Raw genomic sequence first — 16301 nt, forward strand, 5'->3', positions numbered from 1 at the left:
TAGAGGCTTATCTCATAGGGTTTGGCCCGAACACTTGGCATAGTGACTTAGTTGAACTTTACAGACCAAGGCAGGTGCTTGAAGAAGGCAATCCTAAAAATATCCTCATAAGAAGGAGAGACTCAAGAAGGCCTCAGTCTAACCCTATGTTTCTTTCAGCTTCCTGTCTACATTACAAGAAGATATATATTTACACACTAATAACAATTAGGGATTACTCAGTTGAATTACATTTAATTTTACCAATGTCAACTTTAGCTGTTCGGGTGCTTCACGAATGGCTTGCCTCTACTTTTTGTCAATTGTGGCAAATTAGTATCTGTTCAATTGATATGGTTAACCTTCAATGCGATGGATGATATGAGAGATAGTCAAACTGATCAATCCATTGTTTTATCAATATTTCTTCAGGTTAATTTCCAAACATAAACAATTGCTAAAAACCTGTCATGTACTGTATGGTCATGCAGGTCCAGTTTAATTAACTCGTTCCCTGTAGATTGTGTTTTACGATTACTCTTCTTATATCCATCTTGAACAGTCTGAACAGCAGTGACAGTTCTCTAACATTAGAACCAGCAGCGCAACTTTCACTGGGGATGGGGGACATGTCCCCCCCACATTCTGAAATTGCATTTTTGTCCCTCCCAGTTTTATCATTGGAATGTGATACAAAATGGGGGGGGGGGGCTTTAGGACCATGCGGACGGCTCCGAGTGATTGGGTAGGCTGTTTGGAGTGTTTATCAGACTGGATAAAAAAATTATAATTTAAATTATGTTATGTCCCCCCAACCTAAAACCAAAGTTGCACCCCTGATTAGAACTACAGTATATAGCTACTGTAGATTGTCAAAGGGAGCAGAGGGCTGTTGAAATACTATCACACTTCAGTATCCCATGGAGGCTGTCTGGCTACAGCCAACTAATACTTAAAGAGTTAGCAGGGAGGCTACTTGATACATTATCTGGCAGCTCTTTCCTATCTTACGCCTCTCAGATTGTGAACAATGCCTCGAGGGGCTGGTTGACCTGAGTCTTTCACCAGCAGTACCTCTTCACTGACTGTACACTTGACCTGAGCTAATACAACACCTCCCAGGAGGACAATTTCAGCTCCATGGATAGCACTGGGCACTGACACAGTTATGGTCCAGTATCCTGAGACAAAAGGACAAAAAATCATTAAACACTATTCAATACTAAATCATCTCAGAATGACATGAGGGGAAATAATCTCAATATATTGTACTTACTGTAGTATGGCCCACTGCCAACATGCTGGCACACGTGTAGAATTGCAGGAAATTGGCTTTAAAACTGCAACATGTTCTCTTAGTATCAAGACAAAATGTGTAGAATAGCATTATAAAACAGCACATTTTGCATACTCCTGCCCTGGACAGTGTCCTTCCCAAACAGTAGATTTACTACCTTAGAAATAGGAACCTACATCTTGAAGGGGCTGCTCTCCTGCCCATCAAATCGGTCATGCCTAGATGGGATACAGCTTTTGTCAAATCTGAAGTCAAACGTAGTTTTGGGAGCATTTTAGCTAACCCTAACCCTTTACCTAACCTTAACCCAATTATACTAACCTGCTAAGTGAATTCTCATAACCTGCTGCGTAAGTTCTCCTAAACCTGCTACGAAAAGTCAACTTTGACAAAAGCTGTATCCTTTCTAGACAAAACTATCAAATCCCATATATAGTCATATCAATGGTCAAATGTCTGAGAGCAGCGAATCACCGAGTAGATCCATAAAGAAAGATAGGGCAAGGGGAAGGGACCCCGAGATGCCGTCTCCAAAAAAGTATTGGATGTCTAAAGGAATTTAGTCCCCTCCCCTTCTTGACAGTACATATTTGACAAGGCACATTCAAGAAGAGCTTGCACTCCAGCGCAACGGTCAGTTAAGCACAGACGCACAGTCTCTCTCCTCGGGTCTCTTTCGAAACATTTGGTGGAGCCAAACAAAAAATAAGCAGCCATGGATGCCATCAAGAAGAAGATGCAGATGCTCAAGCTCGACAAGGAGAATGCCTTGGACAGAGCTGAGGGAGCCGAGGGAGACAAGAAGGCAGCAGAGGACAAGAGCAAACAGGTCGGCATTATATATGGGAAATCTAAATGATTCTAGAAAAGGCACCTGAATACCAGTGGCTCTGTTCGCCGCAGTCTCTAAACATGGATCGATCACCTCTTCAATGTGGATGTATCACTTTTACGGATCATTCGAAATAAGGAGTATTTAAGTGATATTTATGAATAACATATCACAACGGGTAGGCTATTAAGTGACCTGGGTATGAATTATCGGAATAATTGTGTTTACTAATTACGTCCATGTCACTGATTGATGGGTGGGTGAAGTTGTATTAATGTAGCCTAATTATAAGTAGGAAAATATGTGTATAGGAAAATTGCTGTCGGTTAATTATAAGTAGGAAATATAGAATAATTACTGTGGGGAATATAGATAGGCTATTGAAAAACATATGCTTCTTTCAGCATAAATGCAATAGTATATTCACTTTGATGTTCTATTCAAATAAATAAAATGTTGTTATTTATGCATGTGTAGTTAGAGGATGAAATAAGTGAGTTGGAAAAGAAATTACGGATCACCGAAGATGAACGTGATAAAGTGCTTGATGAGTTCCAAGCCGCCGAGGAAAAGTTGCTGAACGCCGAGGAGGTGGCCACCAAGGTATTTTGTGTGGCTCGCATGATTTTCCCTAACTTCTCTCCTCTCTCTCCCTTTCTCTGTCTGTCTGCGTTCTTGCGCTCTGTGCGCGCTCACGCCCTCTGTTTCCCGCTGATCACCCCTGTGAAACTGTCCACACTTAAACAAACCTCAGCTCGAGGATGACTTGGTAGCTCTGCAGAAGAAGCTGAAGGGAACAGAGGATGAGTTGGACAAGTACTCTGAGTCTCTTAAGGATGCACAGGAGAAACTTGAGGTGGCTGAGAAGACAGCCACGGACGTAAGTAAAGGGCACAAAATCACCATTCCTGCACACTGCTTCCCACATCTGTAAAATGTGTAAAATGACAGTGTTATGTGAGAGGCCTTTATTCGGTCTCATCACTCGGTCTAAAGTCGTTTCTCAGATTACCAAATGTAGGTAGAATACTGTTTAGGTGTGACTCACCTGTCGAGCCCAATATGTCTATGGGCCAGTTGGAATGTAGCTTATTATGATAAAGGAATAATATTTAAATCACAAACAATCATGATGTCATGCCAGATTTTGTTGAACTGTCATTTTATATATTTTGTTTGTGGTTGTTTGTCTGTTGTCAAAGATCACAAGTCACCTAAATCATATCAATATAAAGAACAAAAGTGTTTCAGTGTTCTGGTATTTGAATCTCTCCACATAGATAGCCTACATATGAGACCCCAAAGTCAATTTAAGACAGTAAATCAGATTTCTCTCCACAGCTCCTTAAAGTGGGGACATTTATGAGTGGAAACTGAATGTGTTGAACGTGCAGTCTCCAAGCGGAGTGCGTGTGCACCACACGGATAAATATAGCCCACTGCTTTATTTGGTCATCGGTCAAGTTAGAGCTTACTTTTTTGGGCTGTGCCTGTTTCTTGCAACAGAACAGACTAGGTCTATATTAAATTCGTTTCCCTTAAATTAGATTTTCTAACTATTCTACCATCAACCTGAAGTATTTTCTAATAATGAGCTATTTACTAATTATATCCACTTTTAGACTTATCGTATTTTTGCAAGATTATTCTTGTATCTTATTATTAATGTATTTTGTTTGTTGTTTTGAGGAACATTTAGTTAAACTCATACCCTAGAGTGTAATTTGGCTTCCCTGCGGTGTAATTTGGCTTCATACAGAGAAGAACTTGAAATTAGGGAAATGCTCCATAAAAGGAAAACTATCAGCAACGTGTGTATGTCGATTCATGCGTGACACCAGGAGCTGCATCCAGGGGCTGAAAAAAATGATATGTATAAAATACCTAGGTTTATCACGTTATGGCATGATGATCCCAGGCTAAATAAATATGAACAAAGAAAAAACATTAACAAGGCAAGTTAATCCCCCCTCAATAATGAAGTTATCAAATTAGATGTGACATTCAGTTGACAATTGATTTTCATGTATTGAAAGTGTCTGTAGGGTAGCCAACATCTCAATAGACTACATGGACGCCCTATGCTCATCTCCTTTCCTTTAGGCCGTCATTGTAAATAAGAATTTGTTAACTGATTTGCCTAGTTAAATAAAGGTTAAATAAATAAAAATAATATGCACTGATATGAACGAGTTAAACTGGTAAAAATGTATAAATTCTTGGTAGGCATTCACTTGTCCTACGTTTTCAAAACTCATTTGTTGAACTCCTTGAGTAAGATTCTAGAAATGCATAGAAGGCCTCCTCTTGGTGCTCTTTAAGAATTATAGTCTGGAGAGTTTTTCAATCCCATGTGTACTGTCTAGATAATACCAGCAGATGGTGCTATTCACCAGTGCAAGGTACCTTGGTCAACGCTTGTAATAACTGGGCGTGCCATTATCATTACAGTACGTCTACCACAGATGCACTTTTTATTATGACCAAATGTTGGTTAACCATTATAATATTACGAAAACAACTAAATGTATTTCTAGTGCACTTCCAATATATTTTCGTTTGTTGTGCCTTGAACTTGGTTATGAAAGCATGGTTACTTCCGGTGTAACGTTCAGTTATTGCTGTGTGCGTTCCTCACAGACGGGCAGCCTCCCTGCAGGTACATTCCAGGGCGTTGTTGCGCTCCGTTTAACGTAGTTTTCTTAGCAAGTTGAAATAATGACCGGTATAACATCACTGGAGGCCGTTAAACGGAAAATAAAAACCCTGCAACAGCAGGCAGACGGTGCTGAAGAGAGAGCTGAAAGACTACAGAGAGAATTGGGCTTTGAGAGGAAAACCAGAGAATCCGTAAGCATGTCATAAAATAACAGCAAAAAAACATTTCTCCAAAATTTGTGTTGTCCATTGCAACAATGATATATTGCTTTTGAGATGTTTAATATCCGAGTGAGTAGCACAGATTTTTTTAAATGCATGGTGATGCAGTCAGCACTGACATAGCGGAATTTCTCTGACATCCCACTGTGTTAGCTAACAACCTACATTTATCATGCTCAGTGTTTTCGATTCGCCAACTCGGACCGATTACGAGCTCGAGGCGAATTTGATGATTGCCTCAAGTGTAAATAGTGTTTAGCTGTGGTGGTAGAGCACTTCAGGCCTTTTTGATGGATTTCAATGATACTGTAACTACCATGTTTTTGATGTCATAGTCCGTTGATATTTTCTGTTAATTGATGGCCATGATGTACAAAGGTAAATGTTTTCACAAACAGTTCTTGGATTAAAATGTTAGATTGTTTCATGGTACTGTATCACCCCCGATATTCATCTCCTGGGTATGCTAGGCTTCTATGCACATACTTTAGTGCACATAATAACCTAAAGTAAATTGTCCTTTTTTTTTTTTTTTTACATAATTGCAGCACAGAGTTTAAACTCTTTGAAACTATTTTCCATTTAAACAGGAAAGAACGTCAAAAAGAACGTTGCGACAGAGCTGTGAACAACATCAATAGCAGAATGTCGTTTTAAACAAGGTTTCCTTGTAAGGACAAATAGTTGTCGCATGTTCTAAAGAACAGGGGGCCAGCCTCTGAGCTATAGAAACAGGAAATGAAGCCTGTATGCATTTGCCGCTAAGAAGGTTAATTGCCATCATCAACATGGTCACTTCATGTTAGTTTATTTGAAGGAAACGTTTTGGGTGGGGTTTGAAGAAAAACTATCAGTTCATCTAGTGGTTATCTTAATTTCACTGTCTAGTTTCCATATCTCCATTCACAACATGAGATGGACTTTGACCCCGTGCACCACTCTTGTGTTAGTATGTGATCAGGCCTCTGAGCGGTTAACCAGGTGCAAAGATGTCTCATGGTATGCAAAATAGGTCAACTTTGAGCACCTTTTATCTCTTGAATGTTTTGGCATTCAAGTCCCAAAAGTCACTTTCTGACCACTTCTGCAATGGGACAATATGTATGTGGGAGGTTTCATTCAAATCAAATGGGCTGCTGTCAAAGTGATTGAAGTGTTTTTAAAGATTCAAAATAAGTCGACTTTGGTGCATATAGAAACAACAAAGAATAGAGCAGTGGCTGTCCATATCAATTGTTTCTGCTATCAAATGTTCTGTTTTATTACCACAAAAGCATATCTGTAGCTGAATTTGACACTTCCTCAGTATAAAATCTCTTATAAAAAAAAATAGTGTAACGGATCCATAACTTGTTGTTGGTACCCGTGGTAAGCTAATTAGAACAGTAGGTGGATAAACTTGATCAGTCACCACCACTCACCAGTAAAATAACAATAAAGTAGACATTTTGAGAGGATGAAATGCTGAACTTCATCTAATCTTCAGATATGGTCCACTGGGGGCTCTTCATTGGTGTGTGTGTGTGTGTGTGGCCTTTGACAGTGTAAACCACTTTGGCGCACCGTGAGTCCTCATTAATATCACCTCTGGGGTCCAATAATGAGGCCAGGTATTCAGCCTGTGTCAGCCAGGAGCATTGTTGTCATTACAAACGGTGGAGTGCAGCTCAGCACAGGGGAATCCTCCTGGGAAGGCCCTTTTCTCTCCCCAACAGGTGACACTGTCATTAGGCTGGCAGATGGAGAAAGCACCATTTTAAATAGTCATTACCCAGACCTCTTACCTATAAAACACACAAGACACTGAGGTGGAAAATTCACCAGTATTCTTTATATTGATATGTTTGTACTGTGTTTGTCTCTCTTAATGCATTTTACCCCACGATGCAGGTTCTGGCAAGTTCTTCTCTTCTCTCCTAGGCTGAGGCCGATGTCGCTTCCCTTAACAGACGTATCCAGCTAGTTGAGGAGGAGTTGGATCGTGCTCAGGAGCGTCTGGCAACTGCCCTGACCAAGCTGGAGGAGGCTGAGAAGGCGGCTGATGAGTCTGAGAGGTATATATTTATGGTGGATAGGGAGTTAGACCATAGAGTAGACTGAGTTTCTCTTTCCCCCTTACTGTATTTGTAGTTGTTAGGGCCTTTAGCGAAAGTCATGACTGGCGGTGCCACTGACCGGTTCCAACAAACACAACCTGTTTCAGCGGTGACTATGAAATCCTGAATAAATGGGCCATGAGGCCTGTTTCCATTCCTTTGTTTGGTATATAAACAACCCCTCTATGCTGCACAGCCCAATGCCTGAACATCTGAGACTGTAGATCAGACCCTGTCTGGGCCTGCCCTGTCATCTCCAGTGATATAGTGGTGCAGTATTTTCCCCTCAGTCCCATTAAAAAAGCTCTCAGGCCCAGGCCTTGACTTTGAAAGGCCATATTAAAGTTTGCCAGCCAGCCAGTGTGGCTGTGCGTTGGGCGGACACGGCACTCCCAGAGAGTTGCTTGCAGTGTGTCTGCAGTGGTACCTGCCCACCCATGTTTACTCTGGGCTGGAGATATTGATTTGAGTCATTGAGTTACAGCGCAGTGCTTCTGTGAGCCTGGGAATGGGACTCTTCCTAGCCTAACATCTGCTGCCTGTCTCTCCCCTTCCTCCCCACAGAGGCATGAAGGTCATTGAGAACAGGGCCTCCAAGGATGAGGAGAAGATGGAGCTGCAGGATATCCAGCTGAAGGAGGCCAAGCACATCGCTGAGGAGGCCGACCGCAAATACGAGGAGGTGAGTCTCTCAGCTGCTGCAGCTGTTGGCTGCTGTCCAGCTGTCTCTACATCCCAGCCCCCACACACCCTGCCTTGAACCTACCCTACACCACACAATAACATAATGGCATACACTATGATTAAGTCCACCCTGACATACCCTAATTCGTATAGGGTGTATGACCACAGATATTGGGTATATATATATATATATAGATAGATAGATAGATAGATAGATAGATAGATAGATATCGATAGATAGATAGATAGATAGATAGATAGATAGATAGATAGATAGATAGATATATAGATATATATATAGATAGATAGATAGATAGATAGATAGATAGATAGATAGACTATATGGTAGATAGATAGATATATATATATATATATATATATACAGCCATTTTGTGTATAGTGTGTAACTCCTTGGTGTTCTGTACCTAAAGGTTGCCCGTAAGCTGGTCATCATTGAGAGTGATCTGGAACGTACAGAGGAGCGCGCTGAGCTTTCAGAAGGGTAAGATTTTTTTCCACTGTCACCGAGGAGTAACGCTGCACTTTATTAACATGCATGGATGAGGTTATTTAACGCCACGCCTGGCTCAAAGTTAAAAGTTAACTTTTTATTTTGGACGTGTTGCTCACTTTCGTTGTTGCATGTACTATTAATTTGCATGTGTTTCATGTTTTGAATGGCCTTTTGTTCACAACATCCACTAACAGACGGATTCGAAGAGCGGAGGACGAGCTAAGAGTTTTGGAACAAAGCTTAAAATCACTCACAGCTTCCGAGGCAAAGGTACTGCAGACTAACAAAGTATTCTGTCAGGTCTATCTTTACAGACTTTTATGTACGACTTCCTCTTGTCACGTTCATTCACTCTGCTGAATGAAGCCTCTTTCCTGCTAGCACCTTGCTCTGCTTTGCTCTCTTTTCCTATGTGTGGGCTTATGCTCGGGATATCCTAGAACTAGAGCCTTTTACACCTCTAACCTGGTAGGAACTGTGCAAGAATAACATCTTTCACATGCCGTATTAGCATTCCTAATTTGACCAATCTGCAAGCTAAAAGGCATTTACAAAAGTGTCTTTGTAGTCTCCACCTTTGTTATTATTGTTGCATTCCTGCTGTGTTAAGGCACTTTGGTCTCCTTCCTGTAATTCCCCTAGTTCGTATTTATTTTGTTTTGTTTCTTCTCCCCCCTCCTACTCTCCCTCTGTCCATCCTGCTTCCATTTGTCATCGGTGTCTCAATACACCCCTCCTCCATTTCGGCACAATTTCCTCTGGACCCTCCTCCACTTCCTCCGCACCTTCTCCCCTCTAAAACAACAGCAAATGCTCTGAGCTTGAGGAAGAGTTGAAAACTGTGACCAACAACCTGAAGTCACTGGAGGCCCAGGCTGAGAAGGTAGGTAGTCTGCCGCTGTGTTCAGACCCAGGCATGCTTTCCAAACCCCAGATCCCCCCCAGAGCCATACAGGAGAATGAATGGAAGGAACCTGGAGAACCATTTACAGCAGCACTTGGGTCATTGGATACAGTATCTGGCTTATGAAATTGGAGAGGGATAAGATTAGTCAAACGTTGTACTTAAAGATGTCAGGCAAATACCTTTCACTATTTGTTCTGTTAATTGAAGATAAACCTATTGCATCTAAGCCTTGTTGCTCATGTTTTTTTTAGAACTGTTTGGTAAGTCATTAGGTCTTTGTTTCATATAAAAGATAAAGTGGGAGTGTTTTTAGGCTCTGTCTGTCTCTGTAGACTGGTGCAGATGTTACAGTTGGGTAGATGCATGACTCCTGTTTCTGCTTCTTTTGGTCCACAGTACTCACAGAAGGAGGACAAGTACGAGGAGGAGATCAAGGTCCTCACCGACAAGCTGAAGGAGGCAAGTTTCACAACCCCCTTTATCTGGGGACTTTGGCCAGAGGCCAGGCTATTCCAGTGCTGTGGGTGCTGTCGGCCTACAGTATCACTAACTGTGACATTTACAGACTGATTCTTAAGAACCCGTCTCTCTCTACCACAGGCTGAGACTCGTGCTGAGTTTGCTGAAAGATCAGTAGCCAAACTTGAGAAGACCATCGACGACTTGGAAGGTATGACTTTTTTGCAGTTAATTTCAAAACTGTACTTTGATCTGTTTGGAGTAGGTCTACATCTTAGTGTCAGTGAGTCTCATTCATGGCTATTCGGTAACTGTCTATGCTTCTTTCATAATGTCATGAACAAGAGGAAACCCTCTTCCCTTCTATGCTACACCTCATCAGTATACTCTAATCTGTGCTGGTCTTTGCTACCTCTCACAATTTCCATTATTTACATATTTATATTCTGAGCAACACGTGCCCCTGGTTGAGTCGGTGTACTTTTGGGTCACATCTGAATGGAAATGACTTTGGTAGTTGGACATTTGACAGGTCGTCCTATTCACTCTATTTACGTTTGTTCATAGGTTGGGTTGTTTTTTCCGGTTGATCTGCAACAATTAAGTTGCATCTGCTTAATGAGAATGAGCTATTAGTCACAGTAAGGGATATGCTGCCCTACAACTGCTTGTTACAGCAACTCCTCCATCTGTAGGTTAAAGAATGTATCATGAGGCTCTCATGGTATTTAGAAGGGCTGAAGAAGCAGCCATATGATCATGATATCTCTGACATGAGATGTTCAGGACTCTGTTCACTATTTCTTGATGATGCTGAGGAATTTGTCGTGGCCTCAATCACATTTCTGTTCTATCCTCTTCTGGTATAACTTTTTTTTTTCTTCCTTTTCCACTCTGTCACTCTCCCTGGGCTGTCTCACCCACCTCCCTCTGGGGTCTTGCTGATGGCCCGGACGCCCTTCACCCCCTTCCCACACACCCCTCCACCTCTGCCCCCTCCTCCTCCCTGTCTGTGCACTTGGCCCACGTCCCAATAGATGAGTTGTATGCCCAGAAACTGAAGTACAAGGCCATCAGCGAGGAGCTGGACAACGCCCTCAACGACATGACTTCTATGTAATTCTTCATCTGCGCTGCCTGCTTGTGCCTCTGTCGTCACCTCCTTGCACCTCCCACCCCCATTGTCCAGCCATCACAATCTTCTGTCTCTCTGAAATTCTCCATCCATCTGCTGTTTCTGTTCGTACACGATAAAGTGGTTCATGTTACTGTTAGAAAGCAGCAAATTATTTCTATACACTAGGTAGTCTAAAGGTCCTAGTTAAAAGGGGTTGTATATTGTAAGTACTAGCTAACTGTGTGGGAATTGTTTACGCTCACTCAATGGTTTCCGTTCTCACACTTAGACTTGTTTTTGGTTGTGGACATTCTCTCCATTAAAGTCAGTTACCATTTTAGCAGTGCAGTTGAGTACTTGAACCTAGACTTGTTTTGTATGAACAGAATACAGCATGGAGGTTCTTTGTTTACCTATTTGGGCTTACATTTTAATAACTACCATATTGTATTACTTTTTACATAAAGAAGTAATCGTAATTCATTTTGTGATAGTATTTTAAATGTACATTGTTCGACCAACAAATGAATGTCTTAATTTCAAAATATTAATAATATTTTGTCAACCCTTAATGCATGTGAGGCGTCTATTGAAATGCAATATTTCAATGTGAGCCTTCTTCTGGGTCTTTAAACTGAGTTTCTCCATGTAGTCCGTGTGCTTTTGGGTTCTGTACCTTTTCAAGTGTAGCTCACTTGTTTTTACTACTAACAAGGTCTACTTCTGTATGGAAGAAAGGCCCCATGCGTCCCCCTTGAAATAACTTTTTGTTCATAACCACAGTTGAGGGGGAACTGTCACAATCTACAATCTGGTTGCCTTTGGAAGTTGTCTTTTTGTTGGGTTTTATGCTGTGACCCTTTGGCATCTGAGAAGATATCAGATGTGTCAAAGCTGGAGGCGGAGCACCATGTATGACAGATGTTTGGTCACCTGATGCTCCTCATGACTCCTTGGAAAGGTCTTCATGTGGTCAGAGGTTTAGTCCAACCTTTGTTTTGTGTTTGAGGTGATACACTGTCTGTATCCTTCCCTGGCAATACCTCCCAGTGGGGCATTGTGGCTCTAGCCTGTCCTTTGTGCTGTGGTGCCAGTAGCGCTGCGTGTCTGTCTTCCAACAAACCCCCTATAGCAGTACCTCACTGTACCTCTTCTCTTCCGCACAGATAAATTGTTTACACCTCATCAAAGACGCCTCCCGCCAGCTGAGCAGCCTCGCTCTGCTCTCTCCCGGCCTTTCTTCCATTTCCCAACCCTTCTGTCCATGCTTTCCTTTACTCCCCATGTTCTCATCCTGTCAGTGTTGTATCCCATCTCTTGTATAGAACCTCTGAATCTTTGTGTTGTATACAAATAAACCTCCTTCCTTCTATGTAAGCTTTATCTCCTTATTCTATCCTTTTCTGTTCCTTCTAAATTCTATTTTCATTTCTATTTATTTTCAAGCGGCTCTAATAATAAAACTAGGGAGCCCTGATGTTAATAATGTTGTCATTGTTTTTTTATGTCTCAGGAACCCATAAACAAATGTTATGGTGCAGACATTCTTACAAGTTCAGTTGAAAGTTTTTAATGTCCATTGGTGTTGATCAACATTTTAATTCACTTTGAGAGGCGAGATATGTAATGTGCACTGTCCAGTGAACATTTGTTGCAAGTAGGCCTACTACACACTTGTAGCTCTTATTCAACTTTCCCTCATTTAATAGGTATATACTTAAGGGAGTAGTGATTATCTTACAGCCTTAATGAAGGTATGTTTTTAGGAGCATCATGGCATTACACATACTGCTGTTAAAACAAATGTAGCTTCTAAGGCGAATGTCATTTGGCTCAATACAGTATAGTTAATGTAATGTTTTGATAGGGAGGTGGCACATGTTGAAGTTGGATTGCTATTGAACAGAGTAGGGAAAAGTAGTAGACGTGAAGAGAAGCACAGTATGTAGGATTGTCTGCCTTTGCGTGTTGAAAGTGAGTTGGAAAGTGTCGTAAGATTGACTATTGAGATGTTGATGACATGAAGTCTGCAATTTGCAATATCATTTTATTGTTGAAATAAATTAATAGATATGCACTTTCCGAATCATTGTTTTCAATTAAAAGCGAGCATCACAGGCACTAGCACTGAGTTAATTGCACCCAACTAGCAGTATTTATTAAGACAAATTGTTAGCCATTTTATGTGTTCCAAGCACTTCATTCATTCATGTCCAGGCCACTCAATGATATCTGTTCTCCCACAGTCAGTGTTTAATGTAGAACTGTGTGGTGTGTAATGGGAGTGTGGAATATCCCGGGCATCTATGACATCAGGTAGTGATCCTCCATACAGGGCTGGAATTTGGCAGCTTTTATACTGCCTTAGTTGAACCTATAAGACTTTAAGCAGGATCTGTACATGCCTTCTGGTGCTGGAAGGTATATTCAGACATTGAGTAGAACCCACTGGCAATTTGTTACTCGTTTGCTCAATTATCCACCCCAGAGAAATGTTGTTCATATCTCCATTCACAAAGTTCAGAGGCATTCCACCCATCTCCTTCTGCAGTTACTGCTCCACTGTTCTGTGGAGAGTAGACTGTGAATGTATGTATCTATGCCATTTTCAAACAAGGTAAGGTATCAGGTGTGAAGTGATCCCACATGAAGCTTTCTCTTGAGCTCTCTAGTCTGTTACTGCACTGATTTCCTGCTTTCTTTCTCTCGCTTTCCTACCTGCTTTCTGACTGCAAAGATCACCTCTACCAGCAACTTGACAAAAACCGCCTTCTTTCTAATGAACTAAGAGTGGCCTTGAATGAGGACTAAATGGTGTGAATGTTTCATCCATGAGCTTATGTACAGTATTGACAGTTTAATGCTGTGTAAGAAATATACATGCTTGTATTGTGTTTGTATGATGCCCATAATGCTGGAGATGTTACTGCTGGCGTAACAAGCTATCCACAATGTAATGGGTTCATCTATATACTTACTCTATACTCTTACTAGGTACTGTAATGTGCCTTTATATACCATTAAATATAGTATACTATACGCACCACTATTGTTCATTTCCCCAGTTTAAGCATGGTGAAGGCAATGCTATAAGAGTTGTGTACTGCCTGTATGGTTACTGCCACAGCATACTTACAGCATTGTTTCTTTTCTCTAACTGAAAGCGTTTTGCTTTTGATGGCTAATTATGTAGTTCTGACTAACAGTACATTTTAATTCATAACCGAAGTCATCTCGAATATTGATGGTCCTTAGCCTGCTGTTGCATGTTGTGGTGTGCTTTTGCATGTTGTGGGGCGCTTGCTTGGATTTTAATATTTTTGTTTTATTTGGTGTTTAACAGAGAAACTGGCACATGCTAAAGAAGAGAACCTCGATATGCACCAGATGCTGGATCAGACTCTAATGGAACTAAATAACATGTGAAAGCCTGGTTTACCCACTGGTTTTGGCTTTCTGTATTTGCACCTCGCATGCCATGAACCCTCCTTCCATTCCATGCCCATGTTGAGGAACACACAAACCGATGCTTTTCCTTTTGCACCATCCTGCTTTCAGTGGAACTCAACAAGGGAGCAGAACTAAGGGAAGGTACAACATTTCCTTAATGAAGCCCAAAATGAGAAACACTTCTATTTTTGCCAGCTGATTTTATAATGATGTCAGCATTTTGTAATCATTGAGTTTGTTTTTGGCAAGTTATCAGGTGAAATGACGTGCCATTTGCTACAAAGGTTATTTTTATCTGCATTTGGTAGATTAAAGGGGATGAATCTGGCACATACCCATTTCACCCTGGTTATGCACATACCTTACATTTCAATCAAAGACAAAGTGGAAAAATGTTGCACTTAATTCAACTTCAACGTACGCACAGAATTAGTAGTGTCGGAGAACACATGATTTTAGATTTTGAAGACTTCTGTATTTCTTAAAGTTTCCTCAAGTGTAAATATACATTGGATAAGCCTGTCCACATGTATATTGGTGCTGAGTTAGGGGGTTGTTCCACCAATTTGGTGCCTTTTTGAGAAGTGTTTCTTGATTTCACCTAACTTAAACATTCTGTCATGAAGAGCACATTCATTTTCAACGTTTTCCCATCTCAAGAGGGGGGAAAAAATACTATAAGTACCAAATAAAGTAACAGGGTTGGTCAGACCGTAACTGGGTTGGCGATTTCATCTTAAATCATCCATAAATCCCCTTGTGACATAGGGAATAGAAGTTTGTTGTGTGCAACAGGGAGTGGTTATTGAATGCAAGCTTCGCAAAAATGCTTAACACTTCTAGCCTGTATCTATGGGTAACAGAGTTGACGTGTTATGCTCCACCCACTCGGTTTTCCGATTTTTGACTATTAGATGTTCAATGTTTCTTTAGAATTTTTTGTTGTTGAAAGGAATAGTTTCAAAGAAACAAAACTAGGGCTTTACAATGATGGTGGAAATGTAAAGACATTTTAGGGTTAAGTGGGGTAAAATCTTCCTAGAGGACTTTGGCACTTTAGCAAGTATTTATTCTATATAAAATCTAATTTATTGAATTCTCCATGTTGTCTATATTAAAAGGCACTTCCTTTTAATATAACATGCTTTTCAAAGTCAATATTGGTGCACAACTTCTACTTAATATCAGAGGGATGCAAAAAGCACTCTTCGTGGAACAACCCTAGGACATTTTAGGAAAGGCCAAAATTAATTTTGTTTGTATACTGATTTTATTTTTTTGCCTATATTAATCCGTGGCTAGAAAGGGATCTACTTATACTTCTGGAGTGTATTTGTTTTTCTTTTCATCCTTAAACTCATTACAAAATCTCTATGGCAACATTCTTGCTAAATGTATTCCTGTTTTTTTTTCTCCTTTTTGTTTAAACCATGGTTCGACAACATTTGTCTAGAAATATGATTTGAATCATGTGGGTCTGCCTCACTTGTTTTATTAAATATAGATGTTTTAAATGTATATCATCTGAAATGTAAAAAAATTGTGAATATAAATAAAACGGCACAGTTTGAGATTTTCTAAAGTGGAGTATTTTTATTTGGTGGTTGTCCTTAATCATTTTAAAAAAAATGTATTTATGTGTTATATATATATATATATATAAGCATCCTCAATATTTTTAGAAAGTTCCAATTGATTGTTTTGTAGGATGTCTTTTTAAAAGGAATCTTGAGAGGAATTAATGCAGCACTGTATTTAAGGGGTCCACTTATCAACCTTGTTCAACCTCAGCTTCGTGTGTGGTGTTTCCAGAACAAATGGTAATCTGTTCATCTTCCAACCTTGTTACATTGACTGCTCATTCTGATCTAGGTGTTGGTTTGACTTCCAGAGAGAGGTCATGCAAGAATATAGTCTAGTCTACCTATATAATTTGGCATCTATTTTGGTACTAACCTTGGTTTTATAGTTTTAATTTAAATGCATTGTAATAGGCCACGTGCTGTGTCACTGGATTATAAATTACCCATAATAATACAACTAGTTGTATGCCAGGTGAGATTGCAAGGAGTGACAATGTAAACAA

The 16301-nt window shown here is 40.4% G+C and overlaps 1 protein-coding gene across 7 annotated transcripts; it reads left to right on the forward strand.

Annotated features, from left to right (window-relative positions):
• The first annotated feature begins 1827 nt into the window (after positions 1-1827).
• tpm1 (tropomyosin 1 (alpha)) lies at positions 1828-15797 on the forward strand. Of its 7 annotated transcripts, none has more exons than XM_045687133.1 (10): positions 1874-2105; positions 2586-2711; positions 2863-2988; positions 6909-7042; positions 7649-7766; positions 8200-8270; positions 9090-9165; positions 9586-9648; positions 9790-9859; positions 14109-15797. In XM_045687133.1, exons 1-10 carry the CDS (start codon positions 1992-1994, stop codon positions 14189-14191), a joined length of 981 nt encoding a protein of 326 aa, XP_045543089.1. In that variant the 5' UTR covers positions 1874-1991; the 3' UTR covers positions 14192-15797.
• The last annotated feature ends 504 nt before the right edge of the window (positions 15798-16301 follow it).

This window comes from Salmo salar, chromosome ssa10 (assembly GCF_905237065.1).
Source record: "Salmo salar chromosome ssa10, Ssal_v3.1, whole genome shotgun sequence".
Lineage (NCBI taxonomy): Eukaryota > Metazoa > Chordata > Actinopteri > Salmoniformes > Salmonidae > Salmo > Salmo salar.

Excerpts from the sequence above, each read along its gene's own strand:
- tpm1 (XM_045687133.1), top strand. The coding sequence starts at position 1,992 with ATGGATGCCATCAAGAAGAAGATGCAGATGCTCAAGCTCGACAAGGAG. Across the intron at positions 2,989-6,908 it reads CTGAGAAGACAGCCACGGAC|GCTGAGGCCGATGTCGCTTC; the intron begins GTAAGTAAAGGG and ends CTTCTCTCCTAG. Across the intron at positions 9,166-9,585 it reads TGGAGGCCCAGGCTGAGAAG|TACTCACAGAAGGAGGACAA; the intron begins GTAGGTAGTCTG and ends TTTGGTCCACAG.